This window comes from Eretmochelys imbricata, chromosome 10 (assembly GCF_965152235.1).
Source record: "Eretmochelys imbricata isolate rEreImb1 chromosome 10, rEreImb1.hap1, whole genome shotgun sequence".
NCBI classification, from domain to species: Eukaryota; Metazoa; Chordata; order Testudines; family Cheloniidae; genus Eretmochelys; species Eretmochelys imbricata.
The window spans coordinates 72,487,217-72,510,037 of NC_135581.1; the positions used below are offsets into that span (position 1 = coordinate 72,487,217).

Sequence of the window (22,821 nt, forward strand, 5' to 3'; positions counted from 1 at the left end):
AGAGACAGCGGCGCTGCCAGCCCGTGCGCGGCAGGGCGAGCGGAGGAGGAGAGGAAGGAGGGAGGGAGGCAGGGCTAGCGGAGGAGGAGGTGGGGAGCTGGCCCTGGCAGCCAGAAGAGAGGCAGGGGCCGGGCAGCGGCCGCTGTGATTGGCACACCCCGCTCCGGCAGAGGCGGAGGAGAGCAGCCGGGGACGCAGGAGCCCCGCTGCGCCGCTCCAGCGCCTTGGCAGCCCGGCAGCAGCGGGAGCCGGGAGCTGCTGGGCGCGGGGAAGCGGCGGCGGAGGAAGGATGCAGGGGAAGAAGCCCGGGGGCTCCGCGGGCGGCGGCGGCGAGCTGCAGGGGGACGAGGCGCAGGGGAATAAGAAGCGGAAAAAGAAGGTCTCCTGCTTCTCCAACATCAAGATCTTCCTGGTGTCCGAGTGCGCCCTGATGCTGGCCCAGGGCACGGTGGGCGCCTACCTGGTGAGTGTGTGCCGGCCCCGGGCACGGGGCATGTCTAGGGACAGCAGGATCCGCTCCCCCCGCCCCCGAGCAAGAGGCTCTCAGCAAGTGCTGCAGAGGGGATGGAGAGCCCCAGACATCGGGGAGGGGGCCGGGAGGCATTGGCGCCCCAGATTGCAGAGGGGAGAGGGCCGGGAGCTAACCCTGGGGTTGGGCTTTCGATCCTCAGGTAGCCTGGTGCGGTGTGGTCTCCCCAGTGCCGGGGCTGGCCGCTGCGCCCTGGCCCCGGCCGGGGTGACCCGTCTCCGCTAAATCTACTCCTGCCTCCGCTTCCTGCTCTGTATTTAGTAGCGCCAGAGCGGTGTGCTCCTCGCTTCGCTTCGTGTCTTTCGGTTCTCTGCTAATTCCCCGCCAGTAAATGGGAGACAGACAGACACACACGCGTAATTGACCGAACACTTTCTGTGCGTCCCACTTGGCAACCCGCAATTGTTCGATGCAACAGACAAGCTCGATGCGGTGAAGTGTGTGGCCCAGATCTGGGCCCCGGGCTGTATGGGTAGCGGTTTCCTTTTCCCCCCTCTCCTCGAGAGCCATCTTCCACTGCGGCGGTGGCTAAAGTTACAATACCTGATGAACGGCTGCAAGCCGCTGTACTTTCTCCGGCTAATGCTTAAAGGTGAATTTCCTATCGGCCGCTTCTGTGAATGTGTTTGATGATTGCAGAAAAAGACGAGGGGAAGTGGAAGGGTGTTTCCGTTAACCCACAGCAACGTGGCTTGCAAAATCCCAAGGGGGAGCAATCGTGTTTAAGCTGTGAAATGCTTGGCTGTTGTAAGTGACTCAGCACTGCTGAGGGGTTACCCTTCTTCTTTTTCGCGTGCCTGTCTAACTCTAGGGAGACAAGGGGGCTGGTTTCCAAACCCAAGTGCATTTAATGGGCGTACAGAATAGATCGGTAGGGTTGCTGGGTTTCCAGCTGGCCGGTAACTGAGATCAAATGTCACAGTGCCCGAGTTCTGTTGAATAGATACGAAGTAGATAGAATAGGGCATTTATTCCATCTCCCCTGTGTTACTGGTATTCCTTGTGCTAGTCAACACTATCACAGATCTTTACTGTTAGGTAAAAGTGCTGTAGATTGTCTATCACAGAAGCTACATAATGAGGTCTGTTGTTATGGGAAGGTGCAACACTCCCTGTGTCTGGTATCAAAGGCAGAGGTAATAGTAAAAGAGTGAGAAAATGATGTACGTCAAACTGAGTTTGCTTTCCGTGTGAACAACTTAGGGACACCTTTGTAAAAACACGCACACCCTTGCATATGTGTTGGGACAGCCTCCGGAAGTGAAACATATTCTTCTTTCAGTGTGTGTAAATATGAGTGGGATTTTTTTTTCCAAAACAGCCTAGGTGATTTAGGGGCATAGATCCAATGGAAAGCCCATGGCACGGTGCATTTCTAAATAGGTTCTTGAAAATCTCTCTCATCCCGCATAGTATGGTAGACCGTAAGTAACTTAAACTGATATGTAACTATAATAAGCACCATTAATATGCCCCAGCATATTAAATAAAAATTTGCAATTGTTTCCATGTAGCAAAGCTTGTAGCTTTATATATGTATAATAAAATGCACCACACTTTACATTCAGCAATGAAATCAGATTATATGAGCTTCTACAGATATTTAAAGTTTTAAGTGACAGATTGTGCCATGCTTTACTCACACTGAGTAGTATCTTACTTCATGGGTACGTACGCTGATTTCAGTGGGAGCTACCTGTCAGTGTGAATGAGTGAGGCACAACCTGATGCTAGACTAATAAACCAAGGAATAATATACCACTTAGATGGTCTTGCTTTCAGCGGCACCAGTAGAGGGAATTCATGTGAATTTTTACGATCGTAGGGGTTTATGCACATCCATCACCGTAGTATCTGGATGCTGACCATGTAAAATCAGTAGCAACAGTGAAGCTCCAGATGGAATTCAGGGAGACTCTGGCACCTCTGCCTTTTGGGGGTATAAATTCGACATAGGCCTTGCTAAATTTTACCCTCCTCCATCTCTTTTAACAGCATGCTATCGTCAAACTTTATCTTGTACAGCAGGATATCCTGCATTAACACCCAGCCAGATCTATAAACAGTACTAGACAACTAGCCAATGAAAAATACCACAGCGTGAACCAAGGCCAGTGATTAGATCTGCTGCTTTCCTGTATCACTTATTATTCAGCCTCAACAAACACCAGACAGTCTTTAATACAACTAACAGATGCAAATCTGGAATTTCATTTGAAGAGCAATATATAAATGGCTGTCTACACTAGCATTTCCCCACCTGCGCTATCACCTGTGGAGCTGAACTTGTCCCTGAGCAGGCGTGGGAAATGTTTCATAAAATACTGATGTCAAGGCTGAGGACCTGGTCCTTATTCAGACAAGGTGTCCCAAATCCTATTCTCAGTAACAGTGGTGAAAATCTGGAGTAACTACTGTACATTGAAATCAGTGGAAGTACTACAGAATTGCACAGAGGTGGCTGGGAGCAGAATTTAACCCATTGGAACTACTCATACGAGTAAGGACTGTTTGCATGAGCATGCATGGATCGCAAGACTGAGCCCTGAGTGACAACTCTGGCTGAGAAGGAAGCCACTGAGAACAGAGAAGGAAAAGCAAATAGGGAAATGCTATGTGGTATAATTACAATATGTAATACTGCTGGGAAGTTGAATAAACTCCTTATTTTGCCTTGTTAGAAATAACCAAATAACACATTCATGGTTCCATTTTGCTTGACCACATAACTTTCCTTAGTTATTTGTAACTCCTGGAGCCGGTGGGGGCGGGGAATTACCTTTTAGAGGGGGAGTGACAGACTGGCTTGCTCAGAATTCATTTCTGCTGTGTCACACACACAGTGAGGATGATTGGAAAACTTAACTTCTGAAAAGCGGGGGGGCGGGAGCTTGCTTGTTAGGCCTGACTGAATAACTCACTCCTGGCTGTGCTTAGCTTTGACACTATGGAATTTGCTAGTGGCCACTGGTTTCTTAGGGAAATAAAAAACGTCTTACATATGTGCAGATTCTGCATGTGTATTATCTAATCTTATTTACATACCCACACAAGCATGAGCTGTGTGTACATGCTCTCTCCAGCCATCCTGTAGCTGCTGTGTTCACGGCTCTCTTTCTGTGTGTGTCTGTAAAGCACCATGAATGGCTATGATTCTATAGTAATCATCTATATAGCTCAGTCGTGCTGCTCAGTTCAGTGGCAAAATACCCCAGGACTCCAAGTAGTAGATGTATATGTTTAATCAGACTGTCTCTTTGAGATTATATGTGAAACCTTATGGAAAGTTTGATGGTCATTACCTTCCAGAGCATTTGTCAGTTACACTGCACTTGTCTGCTGTAATTTACATATGTGAAATGACTGTGTGTACTTATCCTTATTATGAGCCTGTTTTGCATCACGTATGCAAATGATAACCTCCTCTGCATGCTTAATTTTTGAGGCTGGGGCACGCTCCCTGTTATTTGCATGTTCACTGAAAAATTTGTTTGGCTTAGTCAAATTGTCCTGTGTCCTTTTTGAAAATAGAATTTGTCGGTAATTATTTATCGACAGCAGTGAAAGAACAGCTCATCAACGGCAGCCTTTCCTGCTGCAGACGGCTGCCAACAAGTGGCTCAAGATTTTAAGCAGCAACTGGAAAAGATGGGATTTTTTTTTTCTTCTTCTGCAGCATAGGCCCACAGGTGAAAACCGAGATTTACTGTCTTTACTTGTGTGTACGACGAACAAAGTGCCAATAGCATGAACAGTGAAAGGCCGGAGCCAAGATCTTTCAAACAAATGCAGCAGTATGATCAGTCATGCTGGCCATGCGCAGTGACAGTGATTTAGATGAGGCTGATTCAGATACCTTGGCAACAGTTATTTCCCTGAACTCTTACTTTCATTATATTTTGGAATAGTTTAAGTGGAGATAATGCAGCAAGTGCACCTGATGGTTGATCACCAAGATGTTTTATCGCCCTGCCACTCAAATCTCTGCATAACTGGTGGTGAATTCATTGCTTTAGCGTACGAGAAGAGATCTGTTTGACAGCCAACATCTGTGGAGCAGGAGCACAATTTAATTTTCTCTCCTCTGTCTTTAGCCTCAGATAGCTCCAGTGCAAACTGACCTAGTTGTGAGGACATAACATCTGCTGAAGTCAAGGGCCGTTTAGATAACGGGCATACATATGGGAAATATGTTTGAAAAATACTATGCTTTTGTGCACCTGTTTTTACAAGGATCTACTGAGATGTCTGTTTGCTATAAACAGCTTTGAATGCAGTTATTCATGTGTTTTGTCGAGTGATGGAGAAGGATTGGTTAGCGTAAAGGATGCAAAGGAAAAATAACTTTTGGAACCTCTTAGTATGTTGGAGCTCACATGGAAATGAATGCAAAACTGGTTTTTTAGTTTCCTGAAAGAAAACTTTAGAGGACTATACTCAACTCCCTCTGCAGAGCTTTACCATGGAATAAATGTTAGCTGGAGCTGGCAGCAGGCCCCCTTAATTTATGTGCAAAACTGAGTGTGCTTTAGGTCTGTATGAGATTGGAATGTGCTTGCATTTGGTATCTTAGGAAATACTCAGCCTGTTCTTATTTTTGTATCCAGAATTATGTTACAAAGCTTTTTAAATGCCAAATTCAAGAAGAAATAATCATAAAAATGATTCCAGCAGTGGTATACACAATCAAAAAGCCCCTCAACCAGACTCTGCCCTTAGGCACAAGAATACAGTTCTTAGTGACCAGCATAACTGAGCTGGCTCTGACATCTTTGGCTTGAGTCAGTTTAAAAAAAAAACCCACACAGACACCAACGATTAGCAAACATGGTACTTATTATGCAGTTACTTTACTATAGGTCACTAAGAAAGAAAAAAGATGTTCCAGTGATGCAGACATGCTCCAACTCCCATGGGAGGAGGATTTGAATCCAGATCTTCATTGGACATTTCTTAGAAATATTTTGAGTATACTAGCAGTATTATAGTAGCACCTCAAAGTCCCAGTTGAGGCTGAGGCCCCATCACGCTTGGTGCAGTACAGACAGATAGTAAGAGGCATTCCCTGCCCCCAATGTAACTAGAGAAGACAGATAAAACCAATGGGAGGAGGGAACTATCATCCCAATTTTTCAGATGAGAAACTGAGGCACAGAAGCTTGATCCTACGCTCATTGAACTCAGTGGCAAAGCTTCCATTGAGTTAAATACTGCAGGACCAGGGCCCAACTGATTCATCCGAGGTCAGACTGTGATAACGCAAGCAATGGAACCCAGAGCTCAAGTCCACTGGCTTAACCACAAGGCAAGCTTTCTCCTGCTAGTTTATCACATAATTTTGATTCAAGTAATTATTTTCCTATAGTGAGAATTTGCATTAAAACCTCTTTCTTAGCAGTGCTGAGGAACTAGCTGTAAAGTTAATATGTTTGCCACTTGGGTATTTTTTAAAATAATGTAAAGTGAAAAGAAATGTTTGGTTGGGATGGAATTTGCCAGGAATTGTCTGGTTGTCATTTACGGTTCATTTTTCTACGATACATCTTTGCTGGCTGTGTTATTTCTGGGAAGCTGTCTCTGATGTGCCTTTTCCATTAGAGAATATTGTCTGTTTTGCAGCTGAAAGTCATTCTGGCACTGAACAAAATCTGCTGGTTTGATAACGTTTCTACTTGTTGTGTGAGGATCCTTCTGATGTTTCTTATTTTGGGGCCAGAGAGGGTCTGTGACTGCAAAATGGGTATCAACCCCATCCAGATCAAGATGCTGGGGATGTTCAGATCAGGAGTTTGGGTTTGACCCATTGGAAAGCTTTTGCATTGCAAACCACTACAAATCATTTGCAACATTCTGATCGAGATCTGGGCTTGGATTTTGAACACCCCTAAAGCTTGGGGGAGATCGTATTTGGGATTTTGGTTTGGGACCTTCTTTTACTTGCTGCTAATAGATAAGTATTTATATGGGTAGCATTATAAAGATGAAGAATGCTATAGTACGTGTCTGTTCTTTGTCTTTTCCAGAATGCATGTTTTGATTATGGTTTTTGATTAAATGTGTAAAGGATTAAATGTCTGATCCTATAGCAGGCGTTTGGGCTGATTAGTTTCATGAATTAATTTTTTTAAGTAGAGAAATGCTTAACAGTAGCTTCTGCTACTGTTTTCCTTAGGGGCACAACAAGTACTTTTGATCTCTGGAGGAATGATCAGCTGCTTAAAAGTACTAAGAGCCATCACAAGACCAAAGTCCTCTACTGCTTTCCTTGTCTTTGGCCAGCCTGAGCTTCCAAAATACCTTTGCCTCACATATGCATGGCAATGGCCAATCATATCTGTGTGTATTTTAATGGCCTGAAGTATTATAAACATAATTAGTGGTTGAAGGGGCCTTGAACTGGACAGCAGAATGAACTGGATCCAAGAGCATTGTGGAGTTGTTCTGTACATACAGAACGAAAGAATTGTTCTTTTCTTTATGTATTTACCCTGCTTCCAAACCATCCTTTCATACAAGCAAACATAAGTGTATTCTACACATAATTAAAGTAGTACTTAATGGGGCAGATTCTTAGCAAATGTGAACTGGTGTAGCTCCATTGACTTCAAATTCAGGTTAACACTAGATGAGGATCTGGCCAGGTACTTCAATGAATAGCCATACGATAGTATGAAATCGATATGTACTACATGACAGTACTTTGCACTCTACCTCTCCGCCAAACAAGCCTTTGACTGAAGTAAGTAAGAACTACTGTTTCTATTGTCTAGGTGGGCCAACAAAATCGTGAAGTACTGAGATGTTTTAGACTTACAAGGTTTCATAACAACTCAGTGGCAGACTGAGAAATAGAACCCAGGAGCCCTGATTCCACATCACCACTATAACCACCAGCCATTCTTCCTCTTCATACTGATTATTTGTATCACCGTATTGATCTATCTTGGGCTTTATACTGCTGCCCGTCGTGATGTCTGAGTGCTTTCCATGTAAAATCAATAGCAACAGAAAAGTCCAGAGTGGAATTCATGGAGTCTCTGGCACTTCTCCCCACCAGCAGTACTGCCTGGAAATCCCAACTTGAAATCCCATAGGAAGAGACAATCCCTGTCCCAAAGACCTTACAATCTAAATAGACAAGAGAGACAGAGGAGGGGAGAAGAGTGCAATAATACTTCCTGTTTTAGGGATGAGAAACATGACTTTCCCAGTGGCACACAAGTGTGTCGCAGACCTGGGAACTGAATTCAGGTGTCCTGAATCCAGCAGCCAACAATTTGTTTCCAAGCCACACTTGAAACGCTAGTATGCTGGTGAAGCTACACATATAATAATTGACCTGTCTGGGGGTAGGGACTGTCTTTTAGCTTGGTTTGTGGAGCATCTGGCACAATGGGGCTCCTAGGCTCTCACACTTCCAATAATCAAGGATTCAAAATGACTGCTCATGGCATGAAAGGGAGAACTCAGTAACTAAAGAGACAGAATTGTTTGTGTATGTATTGTTTTTCTTCCCTGCTGCTTAGGAAGCAGAAAAGCAAAATGTGTTTTCCCTGATGATGTCCCTTCCCATTTGGCAATCACGGATCTGATTTCCCTGCATTTCTAATTGACCTTGAAATTAACACGTCTTTATCTTTTTTGTTTTCTGCATCTACTTCCTGGATGACAGCACCACTGTAAGAACAGCATGGTATTTTTGGTTGGTTGGCTTTTTTATGTCCTACCTACATTATGGACACTGCTATAGAATGGCTATGCCTCTATAACCCTGCTGTGCAGATGCAGATTGGCATTGTCACTGTAGGAACTCCACCTCTCTGAGCAGCAGTAGCTAGGTTGATGGAAGCATTTTTCTGTTGACCTAACTGGGTCTACACCAGGGGTTCCTAAACTTGTTCCGCCGTCCATTGGCCTGGAGCAGCAAACCGCGGCCACTGGGAGCCACGATCGGCCGAACCTGCGGACACGGCAGATAAACAAACCGGCCTGGCCCGCCAGGGGCTTTCCCTGCACAAGTGGCGGAACAAGTTTGGGAACCACTGATCTACACAGAGGGCTGGGTTGGCACAGCGATGGTACTCGAGGGCATGAATTTTTTTTTACTGAGCACAATAGCTCTATCAACCAAAGTTTTAAGTGTAGACCAGGTCTTAGCTAACAGCTATGGGAGCACAGAACTTTGTATTTGTTTAGGTCCTACATAATGAGTTACTTTCCCCACAATCCTCCTCTTGGCAATAGAATGGTGGAGATTTTTTTTTCAAAAATGATTTAAATGTCATTGGAAAGCCCTTACATCATAAACAATCTAAATTCTTCACTTACATTAGTAATAGCACCTGAGCTTACTGGAAGTGGAAAAATTTAAAACTGCCAGTTTACTGTCACTCCATGGTGTTTATTAAAAAGTTCTTGGACAATGCTGCTTCTTTCGAGGTCCTTATACCACACCAATCACTGTAGTATATAAAGTAATTAAGACAGTTTCACTTTTAGTGCTTGGTGTCTCAATGTTTGTTTCTGCTACTGTGGGGAATGGGAGGAGTTTTTGTAAAAACAAACAGACCAGGCTGTTTTTATCAAGATTTTTGGGGGAAATTGTAGAAATATTTTTAGTTGGCATTTCAAGTAAATTCTGGGCCAAAATCAAGTTGACACCAGCCCTTTATATCTAGAGCATGTTGCTTTGAATACTCTATATAGTTATTTGTAGTGCCTGGCAGCTCCAGTTTTGGATCAGGACCCTATTGTACTAGGCACAGTACAAATACAGAACAAAAATACATTTTAAAGTAATGTCCAATTGGCTGAATTTTGTGCCTAAAGTACTTGATGTGTTTTCCCTTTTAATTCTAGATTTGGCATATAATGGTCACATGTCATTAGGCTTGGGAGGATTAGATTTTTATCAGTAAATGCCAGTAAACATTGATTTCACCCTACCCACACAAACTGATAAACATTGATAATTGACATTTCAGATAGGCAAAACAATGCTGTTTGAGAACTTTTTAGTTTGATTTCAGCCTTTCTCAGGGTATTTACTGTTTGTATTTTGACAGGTGATGTTGACAGTTTTGTGTTTGAATGGTTATAAAGCTTTAACTTTTTGAATCGCAACTTCTGTCATTAAATTGTCTGATTCCCCCAATGTCTGACCCCTCACCTATAATTTCCCACAAATGTAGAAAAATTATATCAATATCAGTTGAAATTTAAAAAAAACCAAACCTGCCAGGCCCAGATACAAGCATGAGTGGTGATTTGTTCTATTTCAGTTATGTGTGAGTGAATACTTGAAATAACAAATGTTATACTACAGTAGTGGTGGGCAACCTGTGGCCCGTGGGCCGTAGGCGGCCCGTCAGGGTAATCTGCTGATGGGCCAAGATACAGTTTGTTTACATTGGCACGGCCGCCCACAGCTTCCAGAGCCTGCGGTTCGCCGTTCCCGGCCAATGGGAGCCGCAGGAAGGGGCGGCCGGCACATCCCTGCGGCCCATGCCACTTCCCGCAGCTTCCATTGGCCGGAAATGGTGAACTGCAGCCACTGGGAGCTGCGGGTGGCTGTACCTGCCGATGGTCAATGTAAACTAACTGCTCGTGGCCCGCCAGCTGATTACCCTGATGGGCCACAGGGTGCCCACCTCTGTACTACAATATTTGATCAAAAGATGGGTGTTTGGTTTTTAACTTTCACAATTCTGTTTTTCTATGTTTCTAGGGTTGCCAGGTGTCCAGTTTTCGGCCCCACCCCAGAGCCTGCATCCCCAGCCAGAGCTCTCACCCGGCCCGTACCCCAACCCATGCCCCAGCTCGGAGCCCCTCCTGAACCCTGAACCTCTCATTTCTGGCCTCATCCCGGAGCCTGCCCCCCACCCAGCTGGAACCCTCCTGCACCCCAAGCCCCTGCCCCAGCTGGGTGAAAATGAGTGAGCGTGAGGGAGAGTGAGTGACGGAGGGAGGGGGGGATGGAGTGAGTGGGGGGTCAGGTCTCAGAGAAGAGGTGGGGCAAGAGTGTTAGGTTTTCTGCAATTAGAAAGTTGGCAATCCTATTTATTTCACATACTAAGCTATCTCTTCTTGAAAATCTGAATCTATTCTCCCTTCTCCCACCCCCTCACTAGCATCTAAAAAGCATGAATGACTCACTTCACATGGGGTTATTCAGTTTCTTCACTGTCTCTGAAACCAGGTGGCACCATCACTTGGCACTTAGGTTCAACTGTGGCCTGATGTCGTGTGCACTCGGAAACAGATGAATTTGTATGTGAATTCATATAAGCAGAAATGTAAATATTTTTCCCCTTGAGTGCATTTGGAGTCTACTTTAGATTTGGTGAGGCTCAAACATTCTCAGATGCCTATGAGCACCTAAATGCTGGGTGGGCAGAAAATAGCAAGGAAAACTATGCTCCATATGATGCCTAGATTCATTGTGACAAACTGATGGATACACATTTCTGCGTTAAAGATCAGGACAGGGCCCTAAATTTCATGTAGCTGCAGGTTTGCTTTATTACTTCCATTCTGTGAGGGAACAATGGAATGAGAAAATACTGTACCACTCAGGTTTACAGCCCATCCTGTTAAACAATGAATGTGTTTTTCATTGAGCTCCAACAGGAAAAGTGCTGCAAATGCCTTTTTGAACGGGAGGATGTGAATTAGCTGCTACTTCTACCCACTTCTGGCCTCTCACCCACAGAATATAAATTGGCATGACATTAACAGAGGACTAGTGTATTGCTGAGTGTCATTATTACAGAGGAGTTAGGGCCGAATTGTGCGGTCTTCACTCAGACAGAAGTCCTGAAGACCGTGGGAGCTTGGGCCTGAGTGCAGCACCAGGAAGAATCCTCACTGCTGCCTAAGTTCACAGTATGACATATTTGGGCAAAAAGGGCAAAATGCAAATGGTATGTCACGCTCTGCATTTTTCCTTTCTTTTTAAAGAGACACTGTGTGTTTAGAGGCAATAATGTCAGCTTACTTTATATTTCTTGTATCTGTTTGCAGTTATGGTGTAATCCTATTTTGAGGGTTTTTTTAATTTGCTCCTTTTTTTAGAAGGCCAGCCTTTGTGCGTGATGCTACAGCACCAGAGTGCGCCCTGCCCAAAGCTCATGGAATCCCTACTGTAACAAACCAGCTTTCGCAAGGAAAGCTGTGCGAATAACTGATATTTTTTTAAGAGGCCTTTACATTTAAAAAAAATAAAATTGAAGTATAATTTGGAACAAAAATTGTTTGGAATCCAAAATTAGAAAGGATTTTATTCAGATCTCTTGTTTGTTTGTTTTGATCAAAGCAATTCGGCATACCTGACAAGAACTTTCAAAATGTGCGAGTCAACCTGAATCTGCATTTTTTTCAGTGAAAAGTTCTCCCCCACCCCCAAAATCTTTGCCTAGCACTATTCATGAGCAATTCTACAATAACGTGTGTCTGTGCAGCCCAGTGATTGAGACCCTATAATAAGAAACCAAATTGTTCAGCCCCGCATTCATGAGCAACTCTACAATAACAAACCTGTGTGCAGCCAAACTATCATGAGAACCTATGTTAAAAAAAAAATAAACAAAAATCCCTGCTGTGCATCCACAAGCAATGCTACAATAACAAACTGGTGTGTGTGTGGTCTAGCCCTTACCAGCAACACTGCACAAAACCCATTTGTGTGTGCATACACCTATGTAATGGGGAGTATTCAGAATGCAAAGATTCAGTGTCAAGGTTCCAAGGAGGAGTTATAAAAGGCGAGTTAAAGAAAACCATTTGGAAAATTATGAAAAACACCCTGATGTACTTTTAATGTTCATTGAACTCTTCCAGCTACTTTTGTGCCATATTCATGGTTTTTTTTAGTGTGAAGATATGTTTACTTTTTGCTTTGACATTTGTATTGTGCACCATTTATTTTAAGATACCAGATTATAAAAAGATCAATAGATAGTAAGGGAGACAGATACAATGTTTAACAGGTGGAAGATTCTTGGTCTCTAAAGATGTGAGCTAGGATTTAAGTTTTCAATCCTATTGCTTGGTTCTCAACTTCTGACTCACCGGCAGGTAGAATTGATTGTCACAGCTCGCTTAGCAAAGTCTATCTCAAAGTCACTCTCCCAAAGCTTTACATTTTCTAAACTGTATCCATCCTCTTGGCAAAGTGTGTACCCATAGCTCTTAAGGCTATGATGTCCTTCTAACCTGACCAGGATTTAGATTGGAGACCTCCAAGGACAGGACTGGAAGTGGTGTGAGTGGTTTGATAGTAATCCTGATCCTACTGAAACAGTATTGCGTACATTCCCCCAGTCCAGTGGTGGATATGCTCTTCTGAGAAAGGTGCCATCTTTTGGACCTGAAACGAAAGCCTTAACCACTTGCAGTCACTAAAGATCCTTTTGTACTTTTTGCACAAGTATTGGTATTAACTCCAGTGTCCTGGCCAAATTTCCATTTGGGAAACAGTATTCTCCATCCATGAATACTGTGTGCAGTTGAAACTGCAGGAGGAAGTCTCTATATCCTGACTGAAACTGTTGCGTAATATTGCTGTTTGATGCTTCCATGTTCCACCCAAGTGAGAGGTGTATTTCACTGGTGGGCAAAACCATTCATGTGGATGTAACTTACATGTATAGTGATCTTGAATAATTGTGTGTGTATAAAATTTGAGATTCATTGGCGTGAGCAACGCTATATGTATATAAAAACAACAAGGAGTCCAGTGGCACCTTAAAGACTAACAGATTTATTTGAGCATAAGCTTTTGTGGGTAAAAAACTCACTTCCTCAAATAAATCTGTTAGTCTTTAAGGTGCCACCGGACTCCTTGTTGTTTTTGTGGATACAGACTAACATGGCTACGCCCTGATAAATGTATATAGTTTCTTTCATTTGTAAAGTGCATAGAAGGAATAAATGCTCTTATAAAGTCTTCATCAGTTTAGGTTCTTCATGTGGCATTTAGAAAGACAACATTTATTTGGATTTCTAGTACCAGCAGAGAGAAGCCTGTGTTTTTTGTTTTTGTGCCTTGTTGGATAGACAGTACAAAGGGCAACTTAGTTACAATGAGGCCTTTCAGCCTCTTCATGGGAGACGTGCACTGTGTTTCCTGCAGCATATTGCTGGTTATAATGCAAGCCCTTATGTCTGAAGTTAGTGCAGCTGAGCGCTGGTAGCTTTAGTAGAAGGGAAGCCTTGTCTTAAAGGGGGAATCAAACATATCTTTGGTGGCTGTTCCCTAAGGGCAGTAGCATTAGCTGTAGTAAGATCAGCCAGTTCAGAAGATACTGTAGTTCACAAAATGGATCCTGGGCACTGGCTTAATCCTGACAACCATGGAGCACCCTCTTCAGCAGTGCTTCTGCAGGGATCTGCTGGTGGCTTTGGTTCCTCCAGCTCTGGGGTTGGAGGGCAATGATCCCATCCTATGCTCAACTTCTGTCCTCAAAGCGTTGTTGTATCGAATGCCCTATTGCTAGTTTGAGCATTGGAATCCCGGTACTAGCTTAGTTTTTCTGTTTGAAGTCCTTTGCTGGGAGACTAGATTTAGAGACCTTCCTAGAGTGGGGAACCAGCCATTCTGGACAGTTTGCACGTGGTTACTGTAATCCCTTCCTATAAGGGACTGGGAGTCAAGTCCACCATTACAATGTGCTTGGAAGCAAGAGCTGAGCCAATGAAATGTGCTGTATACTCACCTGTACAAACTCATCCACAGCAAACTGCTTAATTGCCTGGTTAAGTCCCACTCTCTGTTCGTATGTCCCTCCACAAACAGATCAGTTTCCAGAAACCTGTTTGGTGGGAGTTACTGCTGGCTGCTTTAGGATAGCACACTTCAGCCTCTGGGGCGCTTGCATGCTGTTCTGCTGAGTGTGTGGCCTTGGCTATTCGACTGCAATTTGAAACTTGAGCTGGTTTGTTGGGATAAAATCTTTAACATTCTGGAGCCTTATCACAGAACTCTGGCATGTTTTCTTCCATGAGTGACTTTGTTGCCTAAGGGACTGCTGTAGATGTCATTCTATACACCTAGGAGTGTTGTGTTGGTGGGAGCCAGGGCTATCTCCCTGCTAGGGAGGAGAGCATTTCAAATTTCTAGTCTTTGCCTCATGGAATTACTTTAATTTTATGATTTCGGCTCTGAGAGCTGAGGCAGTATTGATTGATTTATATATATATATATATATTTGGGCAATCAACTTAGTTCTAACCTGGCTAAGCTTCTGCTGGTATTTTTATGTTGCCACCTGTCATTTAAATAGATCTCTAGTCTCTTACTGTAATGGTACTTGATGGCTTATAGGAAGCTGTGGACATGGTCTCTAGAAAGACTTATACTTACAATCTCAGTTTTAAAAACATGACGTAAGCTCTTTGGGGGTGTGGCCCATCTGTGTGTTTGTTTGTACAGCGCCTAGCACAATAGAGCCTTGATCCATGTCTGGGGCTACCACAGTGTATATGTGTGTCATGTTTATCTGTTTCTTTCAGTAGGAATTTATCCCCAAAACAGAATCCGGGGCAAGCTAATATCCAATAGGTAGGGGTGTGTGAGTGTGTGTGTGTGTGTGTGTGTAATGTTAACTCAGTTGGGATGGAGTGGAGGGGTCTGTGGATCAGCTGCAGCTGGGCTTTCCTTTTCCCCACCCCCAGCCTTCAGACTTTGGACCATATGTGCTCTCTTCAGATCTGGGGATTTGTGCATGGGGAGAGGTTGGAAGGGAGGCAGGAGGGTGGTGGTTAACTTCCCCATGGGGCCCACTCTGTGCTTGGGGAATCCCTTTACAATGGTGCTATGGCAGGTGGGGGAAATCCTGGTAATGTGGCTCCATTGGAACTGTATTTCCAGGAACCGAGAGGAAGCCACAGTAGGTCTGGGGGCGTGTGGCCTCTTTGTGGTTAGTCCTGTGTGTATACCCACAGATTTTAGTGGATTTCAGAGGGCAGGAGGCAAACCTTACTCCTGATGGAAGGATTTCAGGAAACTACTGGAGTGGAGTCTCCTGGAAGTTTACTGTCTCTTCTGTAGGAGGCAGTGTTGGCATCTCTTGTGACTCATTGTGAGTCTCATAACATTTGGTGTTTTTATTTTAAGCCCCAGCTCCTGGACTCCTGTGACTACATGAGAATCTCAGCTTTTTTTAAAGTAAATTTCTCTCCTTCGTGGTGGTGGTGGAGAAAAGCTTGAAAATAAGAATTGAGTGGCCCCTAAAGACTCAGAGACCAGAAAGCAAATAAAAATCCCCAATTTTTAAAAATATTTTTAAAACCACATGATTATAAAGTCAGTCTCATGACTTTAGAGCACTTTGCTATGGCAAGTGGAGGCATGCTCTGACCCCATGTTTTCGTAGAATCATAGGACTGGAAGGGACCTCGAGAGGTCATCTAGTCCAGTCCCCTGCACTCATGGCAGGACTCATCTGCTCCTGCTGTCTGTTTCCCCATTTACATCATCAAAGCATCACTACCCATGTGACTCTCACCAAGTGGACTGTGCAGATGTCAGATGGGCCTGAGGGTCTAGCTCTTTGCTTTTCAAATCTTTCATAAGCTGTGACCATTGTGGGCTGCCTTACTCATTCAGTGGCAGGGTGGTAGCTTTTACAAAGAGATCTGGGGTTAGGCTTTCAAAAGCCCCTAAATCCTATTTTTCAAAAGTGACTTATTCTTATATATAATATAATATAAAAATATAGAAAATAGCACACATTGGGAGGTGGAACATGTGGGTTTGGCACAGAGATGGAAGTTGGGGGTTGTATTCCCAGCATTGCCATAGGTTTCCTGTGCACCTATGGCAAGCTATTTCCCACTCTGTGCCTCGGTTTCCTCATCTGTAAAAAAGTCTGTTTCCTGGGAGTGTTGAGCTGGGAGGCTAAATTAACGTTTGCAAGCACTTTGGGATCCTTGAACAGGTGGCGATCGAGATGGGCAAAAGATTTCTATTAGCTGAAGAAAGTGGGCTCTGAACAGAGGACCAAATTCTCTCCTGTTGTAAATGGGCACTGTTTCAATGTCACTGGTGGAATTTTGCTTCTTTACATCAGGGGAGAATTTGGCCAAGGATGCTATGCCGTTTTTCATGGCATGTCATCACTGTGATGTTGCAAAGTGTGCTTCTGAATAAATCTAAATAAAACTCCAAGGTACTGGAAATGTAAGTTGAAAACAAAATGACCTCTGCTTTCTTCTTTTTTCAATGGCTTGTAGTGTATAGATTCAGACATTTTTTTTCGATTTGGTTCCCGGCGTCCTGATTACACTTGGAACTCTTTGTATCCAAACGACATCACAAAAAATTACATTCATGGAATATATCCAGGACACAGTGTCATCATGTGTTTCCCTAGCCTTCCCCCTGATCCCTACCCCTCCGACCCCCACACACAACTGAGAGAGATTAAATGATGGGAAAACAGTAACTTGTTCGCTTTAAGCCAGCACTCACTCTGCAGAAAATGTGGATAGTGACATTTTGGCAGGGACTGCTCAACATTCCTGCTGCACTTGGTAATGTTTTAAAACCGGAGTCTTGCTCTGCATTGTGCTCTCTGGAGCTGTCACATCCAAACTGTCTCCCTTCATGAGTCAAGCCTTTAATTTCCATGCCCAGAGAAATCAGCTTTTACTGGCATTTGAGCAGATGTGACACCTGGCAGTCATGGGAGCAGGCACCCTTGTATATCTCACAGTACCAGTGGTTAAGAAACAAAGAATGGGTGCATGGTCTAGTGGTTAAGGTACAAGCCTGGGATCCAGGAGATCTGAGTTCAATTTCTGGATCTGTTTCAAACTTCTTGTGTGACCTTGAGTGAGTCACTTGATCTCTCTTTGCCTCGGTTCCACATTTGTAAAACAGGGATAATAGCATGGGTGTTGAGAAGATAAATACATTAGTGTGTGAGGGTCTCACAACCACTAACTGTTATCTGATGCTGTAGAGCCTTCGCTGGCAGAGGTTTGGGATGAACCCACTATTTTATGTGGACCAAACCCTGGCATGTGCCCCACACAATTCATCTGGTTTTTTTGCATTTCTGTAGTATGGTCAGTATTGTGTATTTGTCACTCTCTAATTCCAAAAGGGGGGGAAAAACCATATTAAATGTGATGGAACAGAAGTGTTGTGAGTGTAGGCCCAGGGCCCTATCCAAAGGAAGGATCAGACCTACTGCTTATTGCTACCTACAAATGCAGTGTAAAGCCACTTTTATATATTAGTTTGAAATGTAATCTGTGGCTGGAGGAGTTGTTGGGATGTTGATCATGACCACAGGCATAGAGTGCATAGATAGAGAGGGGTGCTACCTACCATGTCTTAGTTAGAGCCATTGTCTGGGCATCAGTGGAAATCTCAGAACAGCTCTAGGATAGATAACTAACCTCAGTTAAAACTTTTAGGCTCTCTGGGCTGTCCCATGGGTGGGGGGAATGAGGGATGGGAAGCTTCCCTAACCTTGAAGAAAGGAATCTCTGGGGGCTGTAGAGTTGATATAGCCAGTCCTATGGTGCCCGCTCCTGCCACACAGCCCCAGTGTAGGAGACACTTCGGGGAGGAGAGGTGGGAAGGGGGTATCATGCCAGGGATGGGGGAGGTTGTGGTCCAGTTGTGCTGCTGTTTCAGCTAGTGCTCAGCTGTCCCCATGATTGGGGGAGGAAAACTACTCGTGTGACTCTCACCCCAGGTGCACTGTGTAGAAGTCAGGTGGGCCTGAGGGTCTAGCTCTTTGCTTTTCAAATCTTTCATCAGCTGTGACCATTGGGGGCTGCCTTACTCAGTCAGTGGCAGGGTGGTAGCTTTTACAAAGAGATCTGGGGTTAGGCTTTTAAAAGCACCTAAGTTCTGTTTTCAAAAGTGACTTATTCTAAGTGCTTAAGTCACTTTTGAAAATGGGACTTTGACGCCTAAGTCACTTAAGTGCTTTTGTGAAATGTAACCCTACTTAAAATCAAGAGAACCTGACTTATCAGATTCTAGCAGCTTTAAGGCCTAAACATAAGGATGGTGGCCATTAAATTATATCAGGGCTACAACGCTGACTAGGCGGAACATATGGAAGTGTCCATTGTGTTCTAGGAAGGAGAAATAGCTCCAGAGGGTCCTTTGTTTAAAAGGAAGAGTGAAGAACTGAGGATGTAGGTAAAAAGAAAGGAACTGAAGGAGTGGCAAGAGCTGTAGGGGGAATGGAGCTGAGAGGAAAGGCTTAAAGGCAAGAGGGAGAAGACAAGGGAAGTCAAGGGGGATGGGGAATTGAATGGGGCAAAGAGTCTCCTATCATGCATCAGAGCTATTTGGTTTTCCCTGCTCTGCAGGAGAGACTGACATCCAGCAGATGCCCATCTTCCTGCTTTCTCTGTGTGTGTTTAGGGGATGAGTCATTCATTCTGTTGTCACATCAGCTCCCCAACAACACCCAGTGTGATCCCGCTAGTCTGTAAGTCTCTTGGTTACCGTCCACATAGCATCACTACCAGCTTCCAGGCTCAGGGTCTGCATGCCCCGCTTTACTGAGATATCTGTGGCTCTGCTTTGCCCAGATAAATGCACGGCATGCAGACGGGTCCCTTCACATTCCCTTGCTCGGAGAGTATCTCGGACTGGAATTTGTGCAGCTCTGTAGAACGTAACCTTGGGGATGGCTGGCTCCTGTTCTACAGCCTGAGTGCTGCACCTATTGCCCTCAGATACTGCGTGGCCTGTGTTATCTCTCCGTGATATGAGGAGCAGGAGAAACTGAGCAGTCCAAAGGCAGTACAAGGAGAAAAGGGCAAAACTAGGGCTTGCATTGGCAGCAGTAACCAGCTGGATACTGAGTCAGTCCCTGATCGGGTCTGGTTTTATTTAACTGTTCATAGAAAGCTTTTTTTTTTTCTCTCTTCACCTGCCAAGACTTGAGTTCCGAGCATGTGGGGGAGCAAAATACCTGCCACAGAGATGTCATCAGTGGTTGCAGCAGAAACACAAGAGCCTTGAATTTGGATCTTGGCAGATAAGTAGAGGAGAAAAGAATGTAACTCCCTTAAATATATTTAACTTTCAAGGGCCCTGGAAGGGTGCTCTTAGCTCTCGTGGGGCATTCAGCACATGGCAGAAAGTAAGATGGCACACGCAGCCTGCTGGGGCAAAATTCAACCCTCTGTGTACAGTCAATGAATTGGCTTTCTGAGAGTGCTGCTTGCTGCGGTGTGTGGCCCTCTTTGGTGAGGGAGGTGGCTATCAGTGACCCCATTTAGTGGGAGAAACTGAGGCGTGCTGAGCCTCTGACAAAGCTGGGCATTGAACGCCTATCTCTTGTTACCAGTGCTTTTATCACAGGGCTCCTTTCCTTCCCCCACGTTGAGCAATTGTTTGCTATTTAAACAGCCTCATGGCTACTCATGGCCTTTTGCAGATGCATAAAGGGTGGCTCCCAGTCTTAGTGAGAGATGGCAGAAAGAGGGCAAGGGAAGAATGAGGTTCATTCGATACCAAGTCACTAGGCTATTTGCTGTGTCATTGCCCACCCCAAGTATTTAAAAAATCATGAGCCAGGGTCCTGAAAGGTCTGAGTGGCTCAAAAATCACAAGAACTTTACCCAAAGGCTGTTCTTTTGATTTCTCTTCACGGAGAAGAGTCACATTTTCAAGCTTTTCTCCAGAACCTCCAGTGCTACAAACTCACTTTGGAAGGAGGCTGAGAATCTCGGGTAATAACCTGATTCCAGCTGCCAAGGCTTTAAGAAAAATGCCAGAGAACATGAGGCTTACAATAGACTCACAAGGATCAGCAACTCCACTTGGCTATCTGGTGAGGTCCATTTTTAAAAAAGGCTTTCCCTTTCCCCCCTCGCTGTATTGGCTTAAATATTTCGGGAACAGGACTGAACATCAGCAATATTGTAAGAACATATGCAGCAGAAGAGATAGGTCCTGCTCCCCATGTCATCTGTTTTCCCCGCTTAGTACGTAGCCCTTGTATAATCACTACTGTCCTCCAACCGTGAGGCCTGAACTCTGCTTCCTTCGAAACTTTTGTTAATGCTGCTTGAGAAAGGCCAGCATGTGTCACTTCTGTCCTGCTTCCCTGCTCCTGCCTGGGAGCTGGTAAAGCTCCCATGACCAATTCCATTGGCCTCGTTCACCTTTGTCTGCAGTGTGGGCATAACTCTGGCTCGGCCTGTAGCCCCGGATTTGTCTCTTGTCCATAAATTAGGCTAATTATATTAAGGCCTCTGCGTGGCATATTTCCCTATGATGGTGTCCCCTGAATAGATATGTGGACACAGCTGGCAAGGGGCTTTGTTGCAAGGATAGGTTCCTGGGTTAGTGGTTCTGTTGTGTAGTTTGTGGTTGCTGGTGAGTATTCGCTTCAGGTTGGGGGGCTCTCTGTGTGCAAGGACTGGCCTGTTTCCCAAGATTTGTGAGAGTGCTGGGTCGTCCTTCAGGATAGGTTGTAGGTCCTTGATGATGCATTGGAGAGGTTTTAGTTGGGGGCCGAAGGTGACGGCTAGTGGCGTTCTGTTATTTTCTTTGTTGGGCCTATCCTGTAGTAGGTGACTTCTGGGTATTCTTCTGGCTCTGTCAATCTGTTTCTTCACTTCAGCAGGTGGGTATTGTAGTTTTTAAGAATGCTTGATAGAGATCTTGTAGGTGTTTTGTCTCTGTCTGAGGGGTTGGAGCACAATGTATACCTTCAAATCAGCAGCACTGCTATGGGTACCCGCATGGCCCCACAGTATGCCAACATTTTTATGGCTGACTTAGAACAACGCTTCCTCAGCTCTCGTCCCCTAATGCCCCTACTCTACTTGCGCTACATTGATGACATCTTCATCATCGGGACCCATGGAAAAGAAGCCCTTGAGGAATTCCACGTTGCCAACTGTGTCCACATATCTATTCAGGGGACACCATCATAGGGACTAATCACATCAGCCACACTATCAGAGGCTCGTTCACCTGCACATCTACCAATGTGATATATGCCATCATGTGCCAGCAATGCCCCTCTGCCATGTACATTGGTCAAACTGGACAGTCTCTACGTAAAAGAATAAATGGACACAAATCAGACATCAAGAATTATAACATTCAAAAACCAGTTGGAGAACAGTTCAATCTCTTTGGTCACTCGATTACAGACCTAAAAGTGGCAATTCTTCAACAAAAAAACTTCAAAAACAGACTCCAATGAGAGACTGCTGAATTGGAATTAATTTGCAAACTGGATACAATTAACTTAGGCTTGAATAGAGACTGGGAGTGGATGGGTCATTACACAAAGTAAAACTATTTCCCCTTGTTTATTCCCCCCCCATCCCCCACTGTTCCTCAGACATTCTTGTCAACTGCTGGAAATGGCCCACCTTGATTATCACTACAAAAGGTTTTTGCACTTCCTTCCCCCACCCCCCGCTCTCCTGCTGGTAATAGCTCACCTTAAGTGATCATTCTCATTACAGTGTGTATGGTAACACCCGTTGTTTCATGTTCTCTATGTATATAAATCTCCCCACTGTATTTTCCACTGAATGCATCCGATGAAGTGAGCTATAGCTCACAAAAGCTTATGCTCAAATAAATTGGTTAGTCTCTAAGGTGCCACAAGTACTCCTTTTCTTTTGCAAATACAGACTAACACAGCTGCTCCTCTGAAACCTGTGTTTATATTGTAGTGCAGAGTGCTACCCTACCGCATGACTCTGTCTGTTTCACCTCTGAGTCATGTGGCTAAGACCTACTTTTCATCTTGTCCGAACTGACTTGTAAATCAACGCCTTTGTTCAAATTAAAGACGTCCTCATTCTACTCCACGCAATTGCACACTGAGCACAAGGGAAATCGGAAAGTTCATATTAGGGCCAATAGGAACCCCATCAGGGACTGCTTCAAAGGTCAGTCCCCAATGCCTTAGCCACCCCCGTATAAACAGTCTGCACAGACTCCATTAGTGCATTTCAATCCAATATTAAGCACGGCCCTTCGCTAGTGCTATCGAGGCGAATGTTCCACTTTCACGTTTGTAATGCATCATTTGGCTGGATGTAACGTTTAACAATAACCAAGAATTGAAATGGCCTCTGGCTTCACCATATTTGTATTATTAAAGACCAGTAAGTCTCACAGACCACTAGACTGGATTTACCACGTAGATTTGTTTTTCCAGGCCAGAAAATCAACTGGGTTCGCATCCCAAATGTGAGGGTACTGAAAAAGTGATGATGGTTAGTGTTATCCCAGGTGCCAAGGGGTGATCCCAGTCAGGATTTATACCTGTTTATTTCTGAAA

At 44.5% G+C, this 22,821-nt stretch overlaps 1 protein-coding gene across 1 annotated transcript in view; it reads left to right on the top strand.

Moving 5' to 3' along the window:
• The first annotated feature begins 289 nt into the window (after positions 1-289).
• Positions 290-22,821, top strand: part of SLCO3A1 (solute carrier organic anion transporter family member 3A1) — a 207,348-nt gene continuing 184,816 nt past the window's right edge. The window contains exon 1 of the mRNA XM_077828187.1: positions 290-463. Within this exon, the coding sequence (XP_077684313.1) occupies positions 290-463 (174 nt within the window). The remainder of the gene's footprint in view (positions 464-22,821) is intronic.